Consider the following 23,501-nt stretch of genomic DNA (forward strand, 5'->3'; position numbering starts at 1 on the left):
CCTCCGAAACCATGAGCCAAAACAAAGTCTGCCTCCCTGAGGCTGTGTCTGTCAGGTTACAGCAACAACAACAAATTCCGGACCAGAGAAGTGGTGTTTCTAACTACAACCTGACGGTGTGTTTCTTAGGTGTTTGGGACTTGAGAGAAAAAAAGTTTAAGAGTCTGGAAATGTGGGACAGCAAAGTCCCTTAGCAGGTGACCTGAGTGGGCGTTCAAAGAGCAGAATGCTGACAGGAAGGTTGGCAGCACTCGCGCCCATGAGGCGTTAGGTGAGAACATGCTCTGTAAAGACTTGGGCGATGGGCCCCTTCGGTTATGATTTGGTGAATAATTTCTCTATGCTCCGCCTGTGTCCTGGGGACTAACCCAAAATTGAGAGACTCAGTAAACTGGCAGAGGAACTTTGAAGACAGCGTAGCACTCAGGCTGGGGGGCTGCTCTTGCTGGCTGCTTCCAGCCTTGTTTACAGGGAGAGCGAGGGCTAAAGCAGAACAAAGACTTGAAAAAAATAAGCAAAAAAGAAAAATAAAAGCATCTGTCAGGGAAGGAGCATGTGCGCAGTTGCACAGAGCCTCCTGGTAGTTAAGACAGATAGCACCACAGAAAGAAGCTGTGCACTGTGCACTAGGATCATGAGCTCCTTGAGAACATCTCGAGGTACACTGAGCTCCCCATGAAAGGCTTTGAAGTGTCAAGCTGACAACCCATTTTTAAAAACTTTCCTTTAGATAAAAGAGCTCAGGACTGGTGAAATGATGGCTTACCAGATAAGGACGCGTGCCACCAAGACTGATGACACCGGCTCAACTCCTGAAACCCACATGGTGGAAGGAGAGAACAAACTCCTGAAAGCTGCCTTCTGATCTCAACATGTTCTGGCATGAATGCATGTGCGCGTGTACACACACGCGCGCACACACACACTTTTAAGAAAGAAAGCTAGCTTGCCTCTAAGGCACCCTTTGGAAAAGGGGCTGCCTAAGATAATGTTTTCCTGGTACTCAAGAGGTTGCTGCAACTGGGGTCCAAACAGGGCAAGGCAGTTCTCCAGACGCACAACTCAGCGTTGTCCACACAGAACTAGTTTTGCAGGCGCACAGGCAAACAGCATGTATGAATTATGGGGTCATGATTTTTTACACACAGACTGTTTTTTAAGGAAAGACCGTGAAGACAGCTGGTGTATAATATCATTGAATTCCCTGCAAGGAGCCCCCAAGATGCCCATATGTGAAGCTATGAATGTAGAACCTAAGTTGTACTGGAGACCCCAGGATGCTAAGGACATCTGCCACAGAAAGCTGCAAGGAGCAAACAGAGCCCTAAGAGATGCCCCGTGCCTGCAATCAGCAGGGCTGTGGAGCAAGGCGTCTGAGACCCTTGAAGCTTACATCATGTTATTACGCTTCTACAGTGATAGGCGGAGTCGGCCATGTTTGACTGGCTGGGTGTTAGTCTTGTGTTGTCCTGGACAAGTTTGCCCTGTAATTGTATACTGAAAGCACATAACTTCCCTTTTGGTTTCAACAGGGGCTCACAGTTAAGAGAGTTGTCCTTGGGTCTCACAATACTTTGAACTTCTGAACAGTACTGGACTACTGAGACGATGGGTTGGCACAGACACCTTGTGTGCTGTGTGGTGGGAAATGAGCCCCAGGAAGACAGGGACAGAATGCTGTGGTGAGACTGGGCCATGTTCCCCAGGGGCTCGTGTTCTTAGTACTGGTGTCCTGGCTTGTGATGTCGCTCTGAGGGACTGAGGAGCTTTAGGAGACAGGACGGTCATTAGGGGTGAGCTTTTGAGGAGTACAGTCCAGCTTCTGCATCCCAGTCTGTCACCATGTAGACAGCTTCCACCTCAAGCTCGGCCTGCCATGTCCGGAGCCTTGCCTCCCCAACGTGACCAGCTGAAACTGTGACCCACGTAAGCATTTCCCTCTAAAGCTGTTTCTGTCAGTTTTTTCAGTCACACGACATGAGTGAAACGGCCAGTACATTCAGGCTCCTTTAGCACCCAGAGGTAACTCAATGGCTCAGCAGGACTAGAGAGCCATCATCAGAGAGGCTTCCTCTGCAACAGACGGAACAGGTACAGAGGTTCACAGCCAGACACTGCACAGAGAGCGAGAGACCTTAGACCCCTTAGCACTATGTGCGACGTCTCCATCAAATCTCTCCCCTCAGAGCTCAGGGACCTCTATAGAAGAGGAAACTCAAAGAGTGTAAGAGCAGAGGAGACAGAGGACTCCAAGACAAGGTCCTCTAATTCAACATGAGCAAAGCAAGCACGAATTCAGAAAGAAGCAGCAGGCGCAGGCCTGCACCAGGTCCGCTGCATACAGATAACGGCTGTCAGTTGAGCATCTCTATGGGATGCCTGAGTGTGCTAGTGAGCGGCCCCTGACTCTTGCACCTTCTCTTGGGCTGTTTCCTTCTGTTGGTTTGTCTCCTTCTACTTCAATGTGATAGTGTTTTTTTTAACTTTATGTGTGCTTTTATTTCATTACAGTCTGGTGTGTGTTTTCACCTTTTGAGTGTGGTTTTGTTTTCTTGGCTGGGGGTGGTTGTTGTTGTTGTTGTTGCATTAGGTTTTTGTTTTGTGAGAAAGAACGTAAAGTTGGATGGGTAGAAAGGAGGAGAGGAGCTGAGGGAGGGGAAAAAGAATAATCAAAATATATTTAAATTTAAAAGTTGTTTAAAATAATAAAAGGAAGATATGATTTAAAAAGAAAAGCTTTAAAAAAAAAAAAAACTCCATTTAAAGGGGAAAGCCAGTATATGATGGTTCTAAATAACAGTTTCTTTGCTAGAAATAAAAACCATTTAAAAGTCAAGTGTTTCAGACTGAGAAGAAAACATGGCCACACAAAAGAACTCTCAGGTATGTCCCTGGGCTAGCAAACATCATGATTAAAACTGCCACTATAAAGCTGGGCATGGTGGCACATGCCTTTAATCCCAGCACTTGTGAGGCAGAGGCAGGTGAATCCCTGTGAGTTCGAGGCCATCCTGGTCTACATGGTGAGTCCAGGACAGCCAAGGATACAGAGAAACCCTGTCTGGGGGTGGGGTGGGGGGAATTTGCTACTGTTGAGCAGGAAGTTCTTAGTGAAAGCCTGTTTCCCAGCTCTTCTGACTAAAATCTTTTCACCTTGATATATTCTTACTGCCAGTTTGTCCCTTGCTCAAGTCTGAGAAATATCCTCTGCTACCATCACACGCACATGCATACACACATACACACACACACACCGCCATATGCTGTATGTGTCTATTTATAAAATTGGCAAGCTTGTGAACCAGCAGCTCTCCGGGGGTGCTAAGGAAGTTGCATTCCCAGGTACAGAATGCTTTAGAGGGTGATGGAAATATTCTAGAATTAGGCTGTGGTGTTGCGAATAGGTTAAAACCATCAAGTTTTACAGAGGATGTAGGCTCCAACCCAGGAACACTGCGATGTTGCTTCCTATGTAGCCGTGTTTGGAGAGACACCCTTACTTCTAAAGCAGCCCCAATCCCTGCGAGCCACCTCTGCATACGTGAAAGACAACAGGCTAGATTCACGCTGGCTCGGGAACGCCAAGGAAGATGCTAGAGTTGAAATCCAAACAAGGCCCAGGCCTGCCACCTGCTGACTGCTGCAGACTTTCCTCTGTGCATCTGAGGCCAGAGACTGGCATCTTGTCCCTTTGTTGTGTTGGCATAATCCAGGTGACCCATGCACACAAAAGCCAGGAGCCACTCACTAGGAAGGTTAGGCTTTCGGTTTATTCTGCTCTCTTTTAAAAATTTTTTAATTTAAGTAATTTATTCAGATTACATCTTATTTGTTATCCCCTCACTTGTATCTTCCCATTCCCCTTCCCTCCCTCTTTTCCTCTCCCCTAGGTCTGTGACAGAAGGGGACTCTGACCCGCACTAGAAGATCACAGCCTATCAAGTCTCTTCCTGGGAGCCTGCTTACTCATCCTCTGAGTGTCACCAGGACTTCCCACGAAGTAGAAGTGATGAAATAGGGGGCACCAGAGTCCATGTCCGAGTCAGTCCCTGCTCTCCACACAATTGTTTTTTTGTTTGTTTTGTTTTGTTTCCGAGACAGGGTTTCTTGTATTATCTTGACTGTCCTGGACTTGCTTTGTAGACCAGGCTGGCTCGAACTACCAGCAATCTGTCTCTGCCTCCTGAGTGCTGGGATTAAAGGCATGCACCACCACGCCTGGCTCTCCACACAATTGTGCAGAATGTGGTGTCCATTGGCTAGATCTGGATAGGGGTTCTAGGTTTACTGCACGCATTGACCTTGGTTGGTACAGCAGTTTGAGCTGACCTGCCTGGGTCCAGATCTGCCAGCCCTAATTGTCTTCTTGTACGTTTCTAGGACCCTCTGTATCCTTCTATTTCCCCATTCTTCCTGACCTCTCTCATCTAGAGTCCCAATAGGAAGTCCCAGTATGTATGCTAATCTCTGGGTACGTGAAGACTTTCAGGGGACATCTCTTGTTGGGCTAGTGTCCAATTATAAGTGAGTATATGCCATTTGTATCTTTTTGGGTCTGGAAAAAGGATAGCATCTTCATTAAATGGTGCTGGTCTAACTGGATGTCTATTTGCAGAAAGATGCAACTAGATCCATATTTAGCACCATGCACAAAACTCAAGTCCAAGTGGATTAAAGACCTCAACATAAAACCAGAGACACTAAATCGGTTAGAAGAAAAAGTGGGGAAGAGCCTGGAACTCATTGGCACAGGAAACAACTTCCTGAACAGAACACCAACAGCCCAGGCTCTAAGGTCAACAATTATTCTTCTCTCTCACAGCCCAAAACCCATATTACTTTGCCTCTCACTTGTTCTCTGTTTCAACATTACAAAAAAAGTGATGCTACAATGTCCACCCAATTTTGGTATTCAGAGCCTTTCTGACACACACACACACACACACACACACACACACACACACACACACACACACACACACACCCCACCCCACCCCAAAAAACAGGTAAAAGTTTTGGGTTTTGTTTTGTTTCAATACAGGGTTTCTCTGTGTAGCCTTTGACTATCCTGGACTTGCTTTATAGACCAAGCTGGCCTCGAACTCACAGAGATTCGCATGCCTCTGCCTTCCAAGTGCTGGGATTAAAGGCAGGTACCATCATTGCCTGGCAAAGTTTTGTTTTTGTGACAGGGTCTCAATATGTAGATCAGGCTGGCCTCAAACTCAAGAGATTTGCCTGTCCTTGCCTCTCAAGTGCTGGGATTAAAGGCATAGACAACTGTGCCCAGAAAATAAAAATATTTTTAAATATTTCCTTCAAGATAAGTGTAATAACTAGTAGCTGATTACAGGGTGAATCAAAACAACTTTCAGACAGTAACTATCCTTTAATAATTTAAAGAGGACGGGTTTGCTCATCAAAAGTCAAGTTAAAAAAAACGCTGTTCAATGAACGATTTGTTTAAAAAGTGGATCATTTGTGTCCAGAGCCTTTTAAAACGCCACAATGCTGACTAGATTTACAATTGCTAAGTAGGAAGATACAGTTTTTCCACTCTTCAACAGACCCGATGCCAAGCTGCGCCTCAGAAGAGCTAAGTGGGGTCTCCAGTTAGGACTACCACCTTCAGGAATAGAGCATGGGGGGGCCCGGGTCTGCTGACACCCTTCAGTGCTTTTGCTTCGCTGAGGTGAAACCTACCTTTCCTCCCATGACCTCGAGGTCTAGCAAAAGGGTCCACAATCCCCATCCAGTTCGCGTCTGCAGGCATGGACAGAGGCCGGGGCTTGCCTTCGGAGAGAGCAGATGGTGAGGCAAGGGTAGTGGTACTTCTCAACTCTAGACAGTACCTCCCTTCACCTATAGCCTAGGTCCCAACCACGCCCAGTTAAATAGAAGAGGTGACAAGGAGTAAAGGATTTTAAAAATAAGACTATTTTCAAGGCCCAGGTTGACATAAAAAAAAAAAAAACATCAGAGCAGAGGCATGCTGAAGCTGAGCCTTCTGAGTCTCCAACAGCAAAGTTAAAACTGTAATGTGAGCTCAGCCCAGTTGGGCTTTGATGCCAGGCAGAGCAATGACTCAAGGCTTTGCTTTAGCCAGATGAATAAAGAGCTCATACTTAGAATTTCATTGAGGTTTATGTTTTCCCCGGATCACCTTCAGAGTCTGCCAAGTTCATGCCAGAGCCCCAAATAAGGACGGGGTGGGGAAGAGCAGTGAAAAGAAAGAGCAGGACAAGACGCTCACTGAAGACCTTACCATAGGATGGCGTCTTCCCTCGCAGCTTGGTGGGCAGAACACTGGTTCCCACCGAATACGCCGGCAGCTGATCAGAATCAGTGATGGTGAATCTGCGTCTCTGGCTCTCCTGGTCCAGGAAGGAGTTAGGGGACTCGGAACCTTTGCGCCCGGACAATGGCTGTTTATTCTTACTGAGTCCTCCACAGGCAAAACTCCCGTTCTCTTCCCTGGAAGACAGTGTGCAGCCATTAGGGTGCTCACAGAGCAGCTCTCCTGCTGACGGATGAACGACAGGAGCCCAGCTATGCTGGGCACACATGACTTTCAGTCCTTCCCACTAGAGCAAAAGCCTTATTCAACTCAAGCTGCCCCTTCAAGTACATTCAGACTCCCCCGCGGAAGAACAAATGCCATGTCTGTAAACACAGCTCTCGTTTCCCCCACGTTCGGCCCGCTGGGTCAATCTGGCGCTCACGGCAATAGTCTGCAGGTGAGGTGTGAGCCACTACGCCAGTCTTCTCAAGCCAAGAGTAGGTAGCATCGTTGTCTGGATCCAGCAAAGAGACTCTTGACGTGTTTGGAGGATGTTAGATTTGAAAATTACGCTCTCAAACTCAGTACAAAACTAAGTTAACCAGCAATTCCACCCTAATCCTGCCGAAATTTCAACATATGGCAGAGCTCAGTTCTTTACCTGAGCCCAAGTTACCAGCAGAACAACTTCCTTTCTTTGCATTTGGCAAGTTTTGTGAGGCAATCAGTAGAAGCCAAGTGGGCAAAATACAGAATTAAAGAGGGTCATGGAGCCTGTTGCGTGGCATCCCTGGGAGAGCCTGCTACCCATGTGCCCTTGCCTTTTCGGAATTTGTTTTCTACATTTTAAACCTACCCTATAAGCTCCTCACTCACAAGCTTCTGTGCCACCTGACATGTTTATCTGACCCCCTGGCATTTCTCACACCTCAGAGAAGGTGCTCATCAGCAGCCTGTGTATCAATGTACAACCACGTGTATCCCTCACAGGGATTTCAAAGTCCTAGCTCCCTTCCTTCCTCTGTACTCAGGCCCTGCCAGAACTTCAGTGACAATCTCACTGAAGCCCAGAGAACACGATGGCTCAGGGGCTGCGGGATCTACCTCCCTACACTTCCTGACACAATGACCCACACCTTGGGTTCTGGGGTCCCCATATGTAGAGACAATACCCCCTGCAGCTTTAACCCACTCCAGATCTGTGCCACAGAACCCTGGGAACTGGGCAAGAGGCCCACCTGTGACCAGACGCCTCTGATCACCACGCCTGAGGTAAATCTCTACATGCTTTCCTTCATTCTGGGCAAGCCACGGGAAACCACAGGGCAACTTCTCTGTCCCCAGGCAAGAAACACAAAAGTAGCAAAAACTCCCATAACTAAAGAGAAATAAGCAAGGAACATTCACTACAACTGTTGTTCCAACTCTGCCTTGTGACACAGATGACTCTGCTCTCAGTTTGTGTTTGCTCAGATGAGTGAGACATCGGCGGTACTGGAGGCAGTACCCAGTCTGTTTTGTGCCGAGGGGTAACCTGTCCCTTCACTGTATATTCTGAATAAAAGTGACATCCTCTAATGCCACTGGCATATGCCGGTATGCGAGCCCACACGGGTAGGCCTGGAACACACACCTCAATCACCACTGTCCTCCCTGTGAACACTCTACCACATCACATCACGGGGAAGACCCAAAGCAAGAGTTGGTAACACAGGTACACACGCACCTTGTGCAGACATTTCAACTCATATCACCCCACAGTTTTTCAGAGTGCTATGGTGTGTGTGTGTGTGTGTGTGCATCTGTGTGAATATGTATATGTTTGTGTGTATGTGTCTGTGTGTGTGTCTATGTATATATTTGTATACATGAATGTGTGTGTCTATGTGTATATTTGTGGACATGTATGTATGTGTGTATGTGTCTGTATTTGTGTCTGCGTGTTTGTGTACATATATGTATGTGTGTGTGTCTGTATACGTCTCTGTGTGTATATGTTTGTATACATGTCTGTGTGTATTTATGTGTGTGCATGTATGTTTATGCCTGAGTTATATGTATATTTATGTGTCTAAGTATTCTTCTGTGTGTGTATGTATATGTGCATGTGTGTACATCGTTCTTGGTAAAATCAGGCTACAACTTTAATGATTCTCACACAAATACTTTTAGTGTCTTCCCTACAAATGAATTTATCATGAAGCTGGGACCCTCAGGCAGGCCCTCTCAAGGCCCCAAAAGCATAGACTTATAAATTTTTCACAAGTAAGATACGTTGGCATTCTTTTCTTAGAGGTCTGTCATTACCAAATGCGTAACTGTCAAGCCCCATGAAGCAAGACCCAGCCCTGCAGCTCCCACACAGTGAGCCATATCTCCTTATTTAAAGTGGTTCCCTGGTTCAGTGCATCTACCCATGTGAGCACACGACCAGTCCACTCTGTGACCCAGGGTTAACATACCTGGGCGAGTAGGGAACACTAGGTGGGGGAGGGATGTAAAGGTCCAGGATGGCTGGCTTCTCCTTCTTCAGGGAGGCATCCATGGTGCTCTCTGGGGACTGCGTCGTGGTGGGCGGGGGTGAGGTCTACAATGAGAGCCACACAAGGGATGAAGAAACAAAGGTCAACTTGGAGATTATTCTTGGTGTAATTTCCTCACCCCTCACCTCAGAGCCAGGCCTGATGCACGCAGAGGCAGAGCTCACCCCGACTCATGACAACTAACAGATCTCAGTGTCCATGCTTCCGTGGACCACCAACTCACAACAGAGGACCCTTAGAAGCCAAGGGCTTTTAGCTCTAGCTTTAGGAAACCCACTTTAAATTCCCTGCCTCAGTTTCCTCCTCTGTAAAACTGGCACTAACAATCCTGATGGCTGAGACAAGCATGCAGCACTGTCCTGCTAATTCAAGGCCAACAAGTCCACACTAGACCTTGTGAGGGACGGAGGCTCTCCTTTTTGATGTGATGAGTTGTGATGGGTTCCAGGACTCAGCAGCTGCTGTGTACAGAACCATGGCCACCAAGAGAGTCAATGTGACAGCTATATTCAGAAGGGACACAACAGCACAGAGGCATGGGCTCTGCCTGGCCATCTAGCATAATCTCCTAAACCAAGCCCTCAATGCAGCTCAATATGGAATTCACTGGGAACCAATAAATCACATCTGAAAACACAGGGACAAGATCCAGATCCTCAAAATCCTGTGAGCCACAAGTATTTCTGGAGCATTCCATGAGACATCCCCCACCCCTAACCCCCAAATTTGAACAAAAATGATGACTTCTGTTTAGAAAAGCCCTCATTTGTCAGTATGCAGCCTTCAAGCAGAATGGTGAACATCTTTCATGGGAAAGGGGACAACACTAGGGTATTGAGAAGGAGTAGATGACGTTCGTCCCAGCAGTGTTGAGCACCAGGCATAATGAACACTGAGGACGGAGGCGAGGAAACACCTGGGGTCAGGAGCTGAGCAAGCCTACATTCCTGCCCACAGTGTTTACGTTCTAAAAACAGCCTGGGTGAATCTCAAGAGCGCTTGGCAGCTGAGCTGCATAGCAGCATCTCCATCTTCACAGTGGTTACTTCCCTCATCCCCAAGCGGAGCCACCTCGTCTCCGAGGTCTCTCAGATCATTAGTCGTTCACAGGACCTCATCGCACATTTAGAACCTCCCCAGTTCACACCCACACATGCACAGCAGCCTCCTGCATGGTGATTTCTTGTGTCTAGATACTGTCACGAGCTGAACCGTGCCCACTTAAAAACTCTACGTTGGGGTCCCGTGACCCCTCGACCTAATACCTCAGTATGTAACTGTATTTTGACATCACATCTTGAAAGAAGTGATCAAGTTAAAAATGAGGAATTAGGACTCTCTAAGTCCAATCGCATCTGTATAAGATGAAGACACAGACAGAGAAAGGACCATGTGAAGACAAGAAAGAAAAGGTGGCTATAACCGAGCCAAGAGAGCGAGGTCTCAGAAGAGACCAACTCTGCAGTTACCTTGACCTTGAACCCCAACCACTCAGCCTGTAGAGCTTTGTTATGGCAACCCTACCAAAGTTAACACAGAGAAGAATACGAAACCAGGTACCAGCCTGCCACCTGAGGAGCAAGTCCACGCCCTCTACCCGGTACACCACCTCTGCTACTACCTTAGCCCAACTTTATCTCCCATCCTTGGCTCCAGAGAGTTTGAGATATTCTTTGCACCAGGGGCTGTGAAACCAACTTGGAGCCCCCGTACTGAGATCTGTCCTCAGCTTCTGGAGATATTAACTGCCAAAAGCCCACAGGCACCCTTTCTCTCGAGAATAGCCCTCAGCTGCTGCTCCTAAGAGGGGTCAACAGACTGCATCTGCCTGGTTACACAAGACCTTCTGTCCTGTAGAGCAGGCTACCCCTGGACTAGCCTTTTCTCCATTCACCTTCCCCTTCCTGTGTAGTGGCCGCCCTTTGGCAGGGGTCACAATTCTGCCTCTGCGAACCTAAGGCAACCTCTGCCTGAAGGCCAGAATGCCTGCTATCGGGGTTCTCAGGTTTAATGAGGAAGACACATCCTCTTCCATCAGTGCAGGTGCCTCCCACCTCACAGCTGAAGGTGCCCCCACCTCGTCAGCAAGAGTCAGCTTACCTCTACAGTCCCTACCACTCTCTGTCCCAGCTCTCTAGTGTCTGGTGTCAGGATGACAACAGTGAACCTGAAAACTGCTGGGAGGACAGACTGAAATATTCTCACCACAAACAAAGATGTTTGAGGACATACATGTGTTAATGACAATACATACAAATTTAAAAATCCCACATTGTGCAGTAAAGTGTATGTAGTTCGAGTGTCAGTTCATTGTTTCCACTTTTGATTTTACATATGTGAGTGGTTTGCTGCAGGTGTGTCTGCACCACATGCACTACAAATGAATTGCAATCTAAGATAGAAGAACCTTTTTGAGTCAAGGTCTCACTTTGTAGCCCTGGCTAGCCCGGAACTCACTAATGTAAACCAGGCTGGCCTTGAACTCAGAGATAGACCTGTTGGTGTTAAGGAAGCACACCTCCATGTTTGGCTTAAGGACCGTTCTGAAAACAAAGCCAAAGGTTTAAAATGTTATTGGGAAAAAGAATCAGTGGCTAGAGGGGGTTTTTGCTGAGGTTCAGAAGGGGTCGCCAGGCCCCCTTAAGCTCAGCTGAGACAATAAAGGCAGGTAACGCTTACAGAGGCCGTAAGTAACAAAGTTCACCTAATGGTCTGCCTTTTATGCACCAGCATGGGCCGGTGACTCTGAACTGTGCCTAAGCAAGGGTGTGGAGCTGCTTCCCGCCATACCTCAGCTAAATTCTCTGTCCCCACCCGACCCTCCCTCTGCAAAGTGCTGCTAAGGACTGACCCAGCAGCATGGGTTCTCTAACGTCAGGCTCAAGTTGTGTGCTGTGTCTACTGCCATCGCTCCACAGCTGAAACACTCCTCCTAGAAGGAAAAGGGGAGGCTCTCAAGAGCCAGAAAGTAAACAGAGATCCACAAGAACTTCCCTTCCCCCACAGTACATGGGTTATAACGGTTGCTGCCTGCCAGTCACGCAGGGAATCCTAAGGATGCAGCGCTGGCACGCTGTCGCTCATGCTGGGTGGGTGGGCTCTTCAGTGATGGCGCTGTCTCTGAGTGGCCATGCTCCTGGAAGGAGCCCCAGTGAACAGACTGTGTCATTCAGCTTGCTTGGCTGGAGTGACTTCTTAGCCACAGGTGCCCTCCCTGGGGTAAGTGGACATTTGTTCGTGTCTCCCCAGGAAAGGCCACAGAACATGCTGAGAAGACATGAGAAGATCTAAGGAGAGCTGTCTACCTATGCGGTCCGCTATGGCAGCTCCAGCCATGGGCGACCAATTCTGCATCTGGAGAGCAGCCAGTGAGGGAGAGGAACTGACCTTTCCATTATTTAAACAGTCACATATGGCAAGTGCTTCCCACACTGTTCAGCAAAGACCTGGAGTTTACACTTCCATCCAAGCAGGACTAAAGAAGAATGACTGGCAAGCCAGCTCCTAAAACTAATCACCTTCTATTTTAATGTTTTGTTTTGTTTTTTTTAATCTTTGACATAGTCCATTCTAGACGCAGGTCTATGACGCTCAGATACCTGCACGAGAGGCGGCTTCCACCGCAGGTTCTTCAAGGGCGCAGGAGTGAAGTTGAAAGCGCCCGAGGGCCTCTTCTTCAGCAGCAGCACCACGCCGGTGGGATTCTCTCTCAACTTCCTCACCAGATTCTTCAACTGCCACCCGACCTTGAAAGATGGAAGAGGATAGGGGAGACTTGCTCAAGAGCCATGAAAATCCGACCCTTATCGCAAGGAAATCTGAGTTCTGAGTAACTAGGTAAGTGTCAACATGTTCCTCTCCGCAGTGCCTCAGACACTGAAAGCACTGGGCACTGTGTTATTCTCGTTTTAGCGTGGAGGCTGTAGAGATGGCTCAGTCCTCCTGCACAGGACTGGAGTCGCCCATGTTAGGCGGTTCACAATTGCCTGTAACGACAGCTCTAGGAAGTTTGATGCCTTATTCTGGTTTCCATCCCCCCCCCCCCCCACACACACACACACACACACTCACTTTTAAATGTGACAATAATTAACTTTTCTGGAGGGAGAATTACACCCCAATAATGAACTCACCACAGTCTGTCGATTCACTTGAATGACTTCATCACCGGCGTGAATCTTCTGAGATCTGTCTGCAGGCGACTACGCAGAAACAAAGAGACCCGGCTTAGGTGTTTGGCCCTGTCTTTCTGCCAACAGTTCTTTCATTATCAGCTTATAAGTATGGCTTTAATAGGAAAGCATGAGTATGGCTACAGTAAGAAAAGAATGTAAGTCCAGGAAGGCGGCTCCATAGATAAAGCCCTACGGAGGCAAGAGAGGGGCTTAGGCCAGCTGTGATCCTACAGGAAGACGAGCGCCCAGGCCCACTAGCCTGGCTACTCTGGCAAACAACAGACCCTGTCAAAAGGTCAAAGGCAAGGACTGACACTCAAAATTGTCCTCTGACGATCACACACACGCACACGCGCGCGCGCACACACACACACACACACAGGAATACTCACACACACACACCCACAAGCTCACTGATATATAAACACAATTAAACATACACACATCATATACATGCATATATATACACAAACACACGTGTACTTACAACACACGTCATACACAGGAAGACTTTTTTAAAAGGAAGAAAATGTGAGGCGGGAGAGATGTCTCGGCGGTTAAGAACACTGGCTGCTCTCCCAGAGGACCTGGATTCCACTCCCAGCACCCACATGGCAGCTCACAACTGTCTGTAACTCCAGCTCCAAAGAAACTGGCACCTTCACATAGACATACATGTAGGCAAGACACTAATGCACATAAATAAAAATAAATAAATATTTTTAAAGTATGCTTTGTCCCTCCTGAGTTATGTACTGCTATTACTTTACAAAAGAAAAAAAAAAAGTCCATAAAAGGATATAAGAAGCCACTTGTCTGTCAAATGTGGTGACAAGAGCATTCTTGTTCATTAAGTGAGCAAAAGCTCCTCTTTAAAATGTTATCACATGATGAAGATGGAACTACAAACCTTTGGTTTCTAATTAGACATTATTTAGGTCAGAATATTTAATTTTGTAACATATATGAGTGGGTGAAACTCCAATTTACAGTTATCTGAAGACAAAATAGCACCTTTGAACATAAGGGCAGGCAACAAAACTCAAAACACACTTGCTGGGACTTTTCACACTCAACTGCTGTGATAGGCTCAACAAGAAATTAGCAGGCAGTGTTGAACTGTGGAAACACTGCCTCTGGTTTATCAAGGCTCAGCTGAAAGCACAGGTAACTATGATGCCAGTTATTTTCAAAAACATCCCAGATGTTGCCATAACAACCAGCAGTACCTCACCCTAGACTAGCAACCAGCTCAACACAGGGAGGAAGAGACCAGCCTGGAGTCTCTTCCTCTTTCAGTTGCTTTTTAAATATGAATGTTCCTGTGTGCACCAGGGTGTCGACTCCTGCAGTCAAGGCTGACCCTGCTGACCTCACAGTTATGTCTAACCCTTAACAGCACTGCGTGCTTAAACCTTCATGAGCTGAGGATCCATTTGAGACAAGCTTCATTTTATAAGAGACGGCCCCAGGCTAGGAAGTCCCTGTTTATAGACACACAACCTCAAAACACATCGACTACTGTCCTCAACTGACTTCACTTCTGAAGGGTCCCTGTACCTTCATTTCTCAAGTGTCCCATCCGAGTGACTCAGGGCCTGTATAGAGAGAGTCCGATACTCAAGTTTTCCCCAAGCCAGGGACTCTTGCTGATCTTCCCCATGAGCTGAGGCTTGCCCTCGGACAGGGGATGGCTTGGATGACAATAGGCCCACTCTCCTGAAGCACAGCCAGTTCCCACCTCACACAAGGGAGGAGGCTGAGGAATAGAGAGGGCTGCTCAGGCTCCCGAGTAAGACCGCAACATCCAAAAAGAAGTCAGACGAAGAGCCCCACGGAATGATCTGTCTGACCCTGACTGCTCAGGTCACCCTAAAAACATGCAGGGCATTGCTAGGAAAGGCCTGCTGGCTTGCTACCAGCCTGGAGCCCAGGGTGGAAGCACAGAGAAGTAGAAACGCAGTGGGTGATCTCGGCCCACCACGGCTCACCTTCATCCAAAGATTCAGTTAACCCCCCCATCCTCGACTGAGAGTTGAAGAGCTGGCCTGCTGCTGGCTCCTCCTGTTGCCAAGCAGGCATACAACATCCGTGAGTCAGTGTAAAGCACCCAAGTACGCCATTGAGAATGAGATCATAACTACTTCTCAGACACAGCCACAAGACTTAAGCCCCGGGTCTAAGCACATTCCAGGCCCTCAACAAACACATGCTGAAAGACTAAAGTAATGGACAATACTTTAAATGGATTACCAGATGGAATTAAATGAGCAGGATGGTAAACACCCCTCCTCTAAGGTGGCCTCCATTCAGTTCTGCATGGGAATAAAAAAATATGCAGATACCATAGGTCTGTCACCAGGTTTATGATTCCGGTAGGACTTTGGGGAAAATATACCATTATTCATATCTGACATTTCATTGGATTCAAAGGGAGCACTGTTGGGTCTCCCATTCAACCTCGTCTTTAAACAAAGGGGACAGAAGAGGAGAGCGAGTGACCTGTGCCTTCCGGTAGCAACATACAAGCACACCACACATTTGTCAGAGAGTAATGTGGCGCTAAGAAGACCTGGAAGAGTCTAGAACTGCCCAAGTCTGGCCGGACAGCCTAACTGCTAAATTACAAGACTTTACAACTTCATTCTGTAAAGACTGAAATGGTCTGCATCCTTCTGAGTCTGCCCAACCCTAAAACAAGGACTACACCAATTCCCCAACAGGAATAAGGAGTGGGGCAAACTACATAAAGGATTGTGCTTGCTTTCTTTGAAAGTACACCCAGATGAGGGCTGGAGAGATGGCTCAGCGGTTAAGAGGACTGGCTGCTGTTCCAGAGGTCATGAGTTCAATTCCCTGCAACCACAAGGTGGCTCACAACCATCTATGATGTAACCTGATGACCTCTTCTGGCCTGCAGGTTTACAAGCAGGCAGAGCACTGTATACATAATAATAAATTTAAAAATCTTAAAAAAAAAAAAAAAAAGTATGCCCAGATGAAAATCAAACCCATCAGTGAGATTCCTGGAGGGGGCTGGAGAGATAGCTCCACAGTTAGAGCACTTGCTATTCCTGCAGTGGACTCCAGTTTGAATCCCAGCGCCCATGTCAGGTGGCTCAGAACCACCTGTCACTTCTGTTCCAGGGGATTTGAATCCATGTGGCATCGGTAGGCACGTGATACATATTTTGGCAGATATAAACTCATGTAGGCACACATATACACATTTAAAAAACATAAGTTAACTAATTAATTTTAAAACTCCTTTACTTCCAACAGGGAATACTTAGGGACACACCATCACCCACTCATCTGCCTATCAGAGCTACAAGGTTGATTTAAAATTTACTCATTACCTCAAGCAATGTCATCAAAGCTCATGTCACACCTGATCAAAGGGTCTAATATGAAACAATATTAGACACACCTTTTTCACGACACACACACCTCCTCCTCCCTTTGTTGATTAAACAGACTTATGTCTCAGATACATGCTTCTTTTACATAAGCCCAGGAAAGTTGCTAAAACATTCCTACTTCATGCCAGTGTCACTCAAAAAGTAGCCGTAGCTCAGGTCACAGGATTAACACATTTACCTAGCTCTCCTTTTTTCAAAGTTACAGTGTCTGATAAGATAATGAGTAAGCTGGGGAGATGGCTCGGTGGGTTTACCTGGGACTGAGTTCAGATCCCCAGGGAAAAAGATCGCGACCCAGGGATATAGTCCTTTAATCTGAGAGTTATGTGAGGCAGAAGTAGGAGAAATCCAGGGGCTCGCTGGGCAGCCAGTCTAGGCAGTCAGTGAGCTCCTAGTTCAAGGAGACATCCAATCTCAAAATAAAGTGGAGAGCAACTAAGAAAAACAGCCAACATTTACTTTTATCCTCCACATGAATACACACGCGCGCGCGCGCGCACGCACGCACGCACGCACGCACATACATGTACACAAACACACTACACATACAACATATACTACATGCACACACAGGTACACAAGCATATACACACACAAAATTGTACACAAACATACACCGCACGCACTCACGCACACTTACATTATACATCTCACCACCAACCCCAGTTCTTCTGTGAGTGGCTCACAGCAACAAAGACATCCTTATTTTTTTTGTACTTTTGGGTTTACACCTCCATGGTGCAAAAGGAATAATTAGCACAAGGGTGGAGGCAAAAAAAAAAAAAAGGGGGGGTGGGAGATCAGGGCGATTTAAATAATAAACTGACAACTGGTAAGAGGCAGCAGCCACCAGCCACCAGAATAAACACAACAGGCCTTCACCTCAGCTCTCACTCACTCACATCAGATAGCACCATGCAGACAACCCCAAAGCCCAGAGCTGTGTCAAATGTGTCTGAGCACACAGGGGCTTCCACCCCTCACGGATGCACACTTACATTTTCTGTGGTTCCAGTGATCACATGCAATCCGTCATAGGTTGACTTGATGTACATGCCCTGGAAGGAGTCACCGACATAGTTACTCATTACTCCAGCCTCCGCAGAAAGCGGCAGTGCAGCATAAACTTTGAAAACACTGAACATTTGGAACACTGTGTGATTTGTTCTCCCTTGGCCTTTCAAAACACCAGAAAACTCAATTCAAAAGGGAGAGGGAGGGACGGAAGGAGGGAGGAAAGAAAGGAGGAGAGAGACTACACAATTAAACCCCAGCAGAAGAGGTAAGACAAGCGTTCTCAGTGATATTATGTGTGTACTGGACACAGAGGATTCTGCCACAACTCTAGGATGGAGGCATTTTCTCAGACTTCCAGCGTCAGCCAGGCATTTCCAACCTTCTCCCCAGAGAAACAATGCAGGTGGCTCTGTCTGGTACCCGTGGTACCCTTGGAGCTGACTGGAATGCAGGCCAGGGTTGCAGGAGAACCGTGTGAACAAATATGGCATGGATAGCAAATCAGCAACTGCCTTTGCTTGTTCTAAGGAAAGCCAAAGGATGAACAAATATGCTCTCCAAACAGACACCTTTAGGCAAACTGGGACAAAAATGCCACGTTACCAGATAAATGTCTCTGCAGTTTGACAGCCCAAACTGTAGACACAGAAAAAAGCAGGCTGACAGGATAAAACAGTAGTCTTACCTGAAATCTACACTGAACTTAGCCTGCTCTGTTGCCTACACTACTCTGCGAAAAGAAACTCACCGAATCCTAAAACTCTCAAGGTTCCTGTCTTTCCTCTCAAGGTCTCCAATCTTCAGTCAATGGGCTTCTGCCCTACAGAACTAACTGTACATCCCTCCCCAGCCATCACTAGGACGACACTATGGCATGGAAAGACGATTCCATCTCATCCCACTCAGGGCACAGATCAGACTCAATCCTCGACTACGAACTCACATCCAGGAATCTCTCCTGGTTTACACTTAAGCTATGCTAATCCATCCTTAACTCTGAAAGCCAAGTAACACAGTGTACTTCTAAGCACGGAGAATTTGGGCTTGTTGACAGTGATTTTCCTATTTAAGAGATTGCCTTACAATTCCCCCACAACAATGTATACATAATAATGTGTACACTGGTGGCTCTGAGCCCTCCTCTATGTCCATCACCAGCAGCAGCAGCTACAGCTACAGCCACCCACTGCTCTGTACTCCCAGCACTGGGATGTCTAGGGTCATCCATTCAGCAGGCTGAGAGAGAGCCTGTGTCGAAGCTCTCTGACTCAAAGGCTCTAAACTGGTCAAGGCAGCTCCCCGGTTTCTGCAGCTGTGGAAACGAATTCCCTGGGATACCTAGAGCCTGTGAGAAGTTACATGCAAGCGTCCTGAGAGCTCACTGTTCTATACCTCAAGCAGGACAAAAGAAACCTCTCTGAAATTTTCCTAGGAGTCATTTCCTTCTGCCAGGCCCCTCTCACTCCCATCTTAGGTGCTAACGGAGACTTCCAGAATAGCTGTTGTCTCGTTCCCACAGGCCATCTCTCCTTTGTGGAAATGTTTTATACTTCCTTGCATTGCTAAGCCCTAAAAATAAATCTGTTAAGGCAGGAGGGTACAGCTTTAAAATTTGTGTTTATTTTTATACTTGAAAGATAACCATCTTACCAGAGTTTAAGATGGCAAATCCCTAGCTATATAAAAATATATAACATAACATAACATCATAATGTAACATTAACTCCACTACTCAGAGCCACAGTGAGAAGAGTAAGACACAGTCTAATGCTTTAGGAAATGCTGGCACTCTGTCCCAGAAACCAAGAGAACTCTTACCAGGCCTTCCCCAGGTCTCACATTGGGTAGGTGAACTTCCTCCAGGCATGCACACTGGCTCATAACAGGATCCGTAGTTGAACGCATTGTTTTGTCACAGATGCCATTTAAAACCTTGACCTGGAATTGAAGGAGTTCAATCATTAACCAGGTTTGTCCCAAGCTAACTTTTAGAGAAATGCACCTCACCCAAAACCTCTGGCTCTGGCCAGGCCTCACTGTCATAATCCTGCTCAATAAATGCCTGGCACTGGGAGTCTGTCTACTGTTTCAGCTTTCTAAAAAACATGGCTTCTTATGACCACAAGGCAGGAAGAAACCCCACTGGCAGTAAAGGAGAAGTCCCCAGCCTACATTAATACACTCACCACTCATGCTCTCTTAGACACTAAACATTGACAAGGGAGAAAAATATTTCACTCTAAGTCAGTTTGGTGTTGTTGGTGTTGTTGTTTGTTTGTGACAACCTTCAGGCTTGCAGGATTTGGGGAAGAGATCAAGCAACAACAAATGCACTGTTTCCAGACTTCCTCCGTGCATGCCAGCTTCATCATCAACATCTATATGGTGCTGTACATTTGTATAGCTGATGAACCAGTATTTAAATCCGTGATTTTCAGGAGCATTTGCTTTTGTGGGGCATGGTCTAAAGGTTTTTGACAAGCATATAATGTTTTATATCCATTATCAAAGCATATGATTGGGTAATTTTATAGCCACAACCCCCACTCCCCTCCCCACCCCCAGTTAATGCAACAATCCATTTCACCCTTCCTTCCCTGGGCTCCTGGCCAGCACTGATCTTTTCATTGTCTCTACGGCTGTGCTTGCTCCAGAATGCCACCTGGCTGAAATTATATAGCATGTAGCTTTTTCTTGCTGGTTTATTTCAATTAACAATATACAATTAAATTTATCTTTTCATGATTTGATGGCTCAACTCTTTTTATTGTTGAGTAATAGTCTATGCTGTGAATATGCCATATTTGTTTATCCATCCACCTATAAAAAGACAGCTTGACAACTTCCACTCTGGGGCAATTAGGAACAAAACTGCTATAAGCATTATATGCTATGCAGGGCAGATCTCTGTTGGTTTTAAGTTTACAACTCCTTTGGGTAAACACCCAGCAAGGCAGCTGGTAGGACATGACAGTGAGAGTATGCTTAGTTCTGTAACTGCCAAACTGTCCTCTGAGCTGCTTCAACTCTTCATACCCCCGAGCAACGAGTGACCGTGCCCCACATCATTGCCAGCATATGCTCTTGTTGGTGCTGAATTCCAACCACTGTAGTGAGCATGTGGTGGCGTCTCCTGGCTTCAGTCTGTGATTCCCCAACCATGAATGAGCATATTTCATGAGTGTATAGCCTCCTCTGTGTCTCCTTTGGGTGATATATCTCTTCAGAGCTGAAGTATCTCTTCAAGATTGTTTTCTTTTTTCTTTTTCTTTCTTTCTTTCTTTTTTTTTTTTTTTTTCTGGTTTTTCAGGACAGGTTTTCTCTGTGTAGCCTTGACTGTCCCGGTCTCGCTTTGTAGACCAGGCCAAGATTGTTTTCCTATTACCAAATTTTAAGACGTGTTTATGTATTTTGACTCTATATCCTTTGACACATTTTCAAAATCTTCTCCCTCCACCTGTGGCTTGACGCCTCATTGACTTCAAGGTGTGAACCTCACAGAGAAAAGTTCGTGATCTTAATGGAATCTGCTATTCCTTTTTCTCTGATAAGACTCCTTTCAGTTTTCTACCTAAAAACGCCTCCGAGCCCCAGACCCCTAAATTTCCCCAGAACGTCTCAGTTCTATAGTTTCACATTTTGCATTTTAGCTTCATGGCCTCAGATCCCTTTCTGTCATGCTACAGAGTGACACTGAAACGCTACAGAGCAAGAGAGTGCACACAGGAAGTGGTCTTCCTCCAGAGGCCGCCAAGATGCATACACTCCTGCAATCAGGTCATCTCCCTTCCAAAATCAAATGACCAAAGCTATCCGGAAATTCCAAAGGGTGTCTTTTGTTTCCAAGGGGGAGAATCCAAGAGGTGGTACTTTTTCACATTCTTCTAGTTCTGCTTAGCTTCCCTATTTATGGAAAATATATTTATATCAGTTTCACTGCCAAATTCCTCAACCAAACAAGAGGAGGGTTTTATCAAAAGGGCACAGGCTGCTCGTGTCAAAAGGAGGAAGTGATGATGAATCCTTCCAGAATGTTCCTTACATAGTCATAGCTCATAACCCTCCCCCATTGTAAAGTTTTTGCCAAGGTATTTTTTTTTTAATCGAAATAGTTCTACAATGAAATATACACATCACTCTCACCCTAGTTTGCATGCTAAGCAGCTTGTGCATAACTAACTACACTCTGATGGAATTCCCAGAAAACAACAACAGTAAAAAAAAAAAAAAAAAAAAAAAATCAACCAGAAACAGAGACCCCAGTACAGCCAACAAGCACAGGGATTTTCATAAACAGTGGTCTCATTAAACAACCTTTGCTTTCCCATCTAAATTAACAGATTCAAATTTCAAAAGCTGGTGTCTCAAAGTTCATCTTGACATAGTCCGCCATAGTGAAGGCAGTTAACACGATCTCCATTGCCTGTAGAAGATGAGTTGAACAGTGGCTTCTAGGGAAAATACTTACCACATTTAAAACTTTATCCTCCATTTCTGCTACAAGGCAATCCTAAAGAAGAGAATTTTAAAAAATTTTTAAAAAGGCACTACAATGAAAAGCTCTTTAAAAATTAGCTCAGCACAACTGGTCAAAATACAGAAAGTAAGTGAGGTGTGAGGTGGAGCACCCAACCCCAGCTGACGTATCTGCAACACAACCTGACACGGAAGGCTTGGGGGGGGGGGGGGGAATCCAGCAAGAGGGAGCAGAAAGATTTTTAAGAGCCACTGATCAGAATGGCTGCTGCTAAATAATGTCTTACGGCACTCATAAATCATAACAATATGGTTGTCTAAACAAGACCCTCATGATGACAACAAGACAACATGACAGAAGAAACCCTCCCTGAGGAAAAAAAGCAATCAGGAGCTGCTGAGAGAAGAAAGACCTTTTTCCTTCCGGGATAAGCCAGTCCCAGTGGCCAGCCCTAGAAACATAACATATACTTATGTGCAATACTAAAGGAGTTCAGTGTGTGTGTGTGTGTGTGTGTGTGTGTGTGTGTGTGTAAATGTATAGATGAATGTCTGTATGTGTGCATATGTATGTATAGATGAGTGTGTCTGTGCATGAGAGTGTGTCTGTGTGTGACAGTATGTCTGTAAGTGAGAGTGTGTGTATAGGTGGATGTGTATGCATGTGTGTGTATGTAAGTGTATAGATAGATGTGTATGTGTGTGTATAAATCGGTTGTGTATGTATAGGTTGTGTGTTTGTATTAACAATAACTGAAGAGGTCATTAATTTGAGACAAAATAAGGGAGATCTGGGAAGATCTGAAGGGGCAGAGGGAGGGATGAAAATAATGTAAACTTACTATAAAATTCTAAGAAAGGTGATGAAAATAAAAAATAAATAAAATAAATCTTTTTAAAAAGAAAAAAAAGTGGCTTAAATCTTTCTAGAGACCACAAGTTTCCTGACATGTTTTCCATCATCAGGCTCTCAGCCTGAGCAGTCCTGGCTATAGAATTGAGGCCGGTCTGTAGAGCAGATCCCAGGCTCCGCTAACTGTGGGCCCACAAGCCAGCGGCCCTTAGCTCAAGCCCTGTCTGTAAGAATAGCTTTCAAGTAAGGTCTTCGGTAAACTCAGCCACAGAAGTTTATTTTAAGCACCAGTGAGATTAAATCACATACTTCAGTCCTTAGAAGATGAAAAAAGTTTAACAAAACATTCATTAACACACTGCCAAAAAAGCGGTCTTGAGGTATGCTATTGATGGCACTAAATAAAGGGCTGGAACGCAAAGCATTGTTTCCTCAGCTAGAGAAAAGGCTCAGAACATCGAGCCAGCAGGGTTGGCCGGTTATAGGAGTCACCACTGTCCTCTCCAGGAGCCGTCAAAGTAACCCGTTCACAGGTAACCTTCCAGAGCCATCTGCACTGGGGCATCTCAAACAGACTGAAAGGCAAGTGAAAGGAAATCACAGTTTCTTCTCTATTAATTTGCAAAATCAGATTTATTTGTTTTCTTGTATGCGTGAGTGTTTGGCTGTACATGTGTCTGTGAACCTGGTACTCTCAGAGACCAGAAGAGGGAACTAAGGGCCCTGGAACTGGAC

The 23,501-nt window shown here is 46.1% G+C and overlaps 1 protein-coding gene across 2 annotated transcripts in view; it reads right to left on the reverse strand.

Annotated features, from left to right (window-relative positions):
• The window catches only part of Cnksr3 (CNKSR family member 3), a 91,778-nt gene that overhangs the window by 2,048 nt on the left and 66,229 nt on the right, over window positions 1–23,501 (reverse strand). For both annotated transcript variants that reach the window (XM_051164444.1, XM_051164442.1), the window contains exons 5-12: window positions 21,906–21,947; window positions 19,256–19,375; window positions 17,419–17,478; window positions 12,957–13,025; window positions 12,423–12,569; window positions 8,743–8,867; window positions 6,266–6,474; window positions 5,704–5,793 (exon numbers count right to left, since the gene is read on the reverse strand). In XM_051164444.1, the coding sequence (XP_051020401.1) occupies window positions 5,704–5,793; window positions 6,266–6,474; window positions 8,743–8,867; window positions 12,423–12,569; window positions 12,957–13,025; window positions 17,419–17,478; window positions 19,256–19,375; window positions 21,906–21,947 (862 nt within the window). The remainder of the gene's footprint in view (window positions 1–5,703; window positions 5,794–6,265; window positions 6,475–8,742; window positions 8,868–12,422; window positions 12,570–12,956; window positions 13,026–17,418; window positions 17,479–19,255; window positions 19,376–21,905; window positions 21,948–23,501) is intronic.

The sequence above is a fragment of the Acomys russatus genome, chromosome 21 (genome assembly GCF_903995435.1).
Source record: "Acomys russatus chromosome 21, mAcoRus1.1, whole genome shotgun sequence".
Taxonomy (NCBI): Eukaryota; Metazoa; Chordata; class Mammalia; order Rodentia; family Muridae; genus Acomys; species Acomys russatus.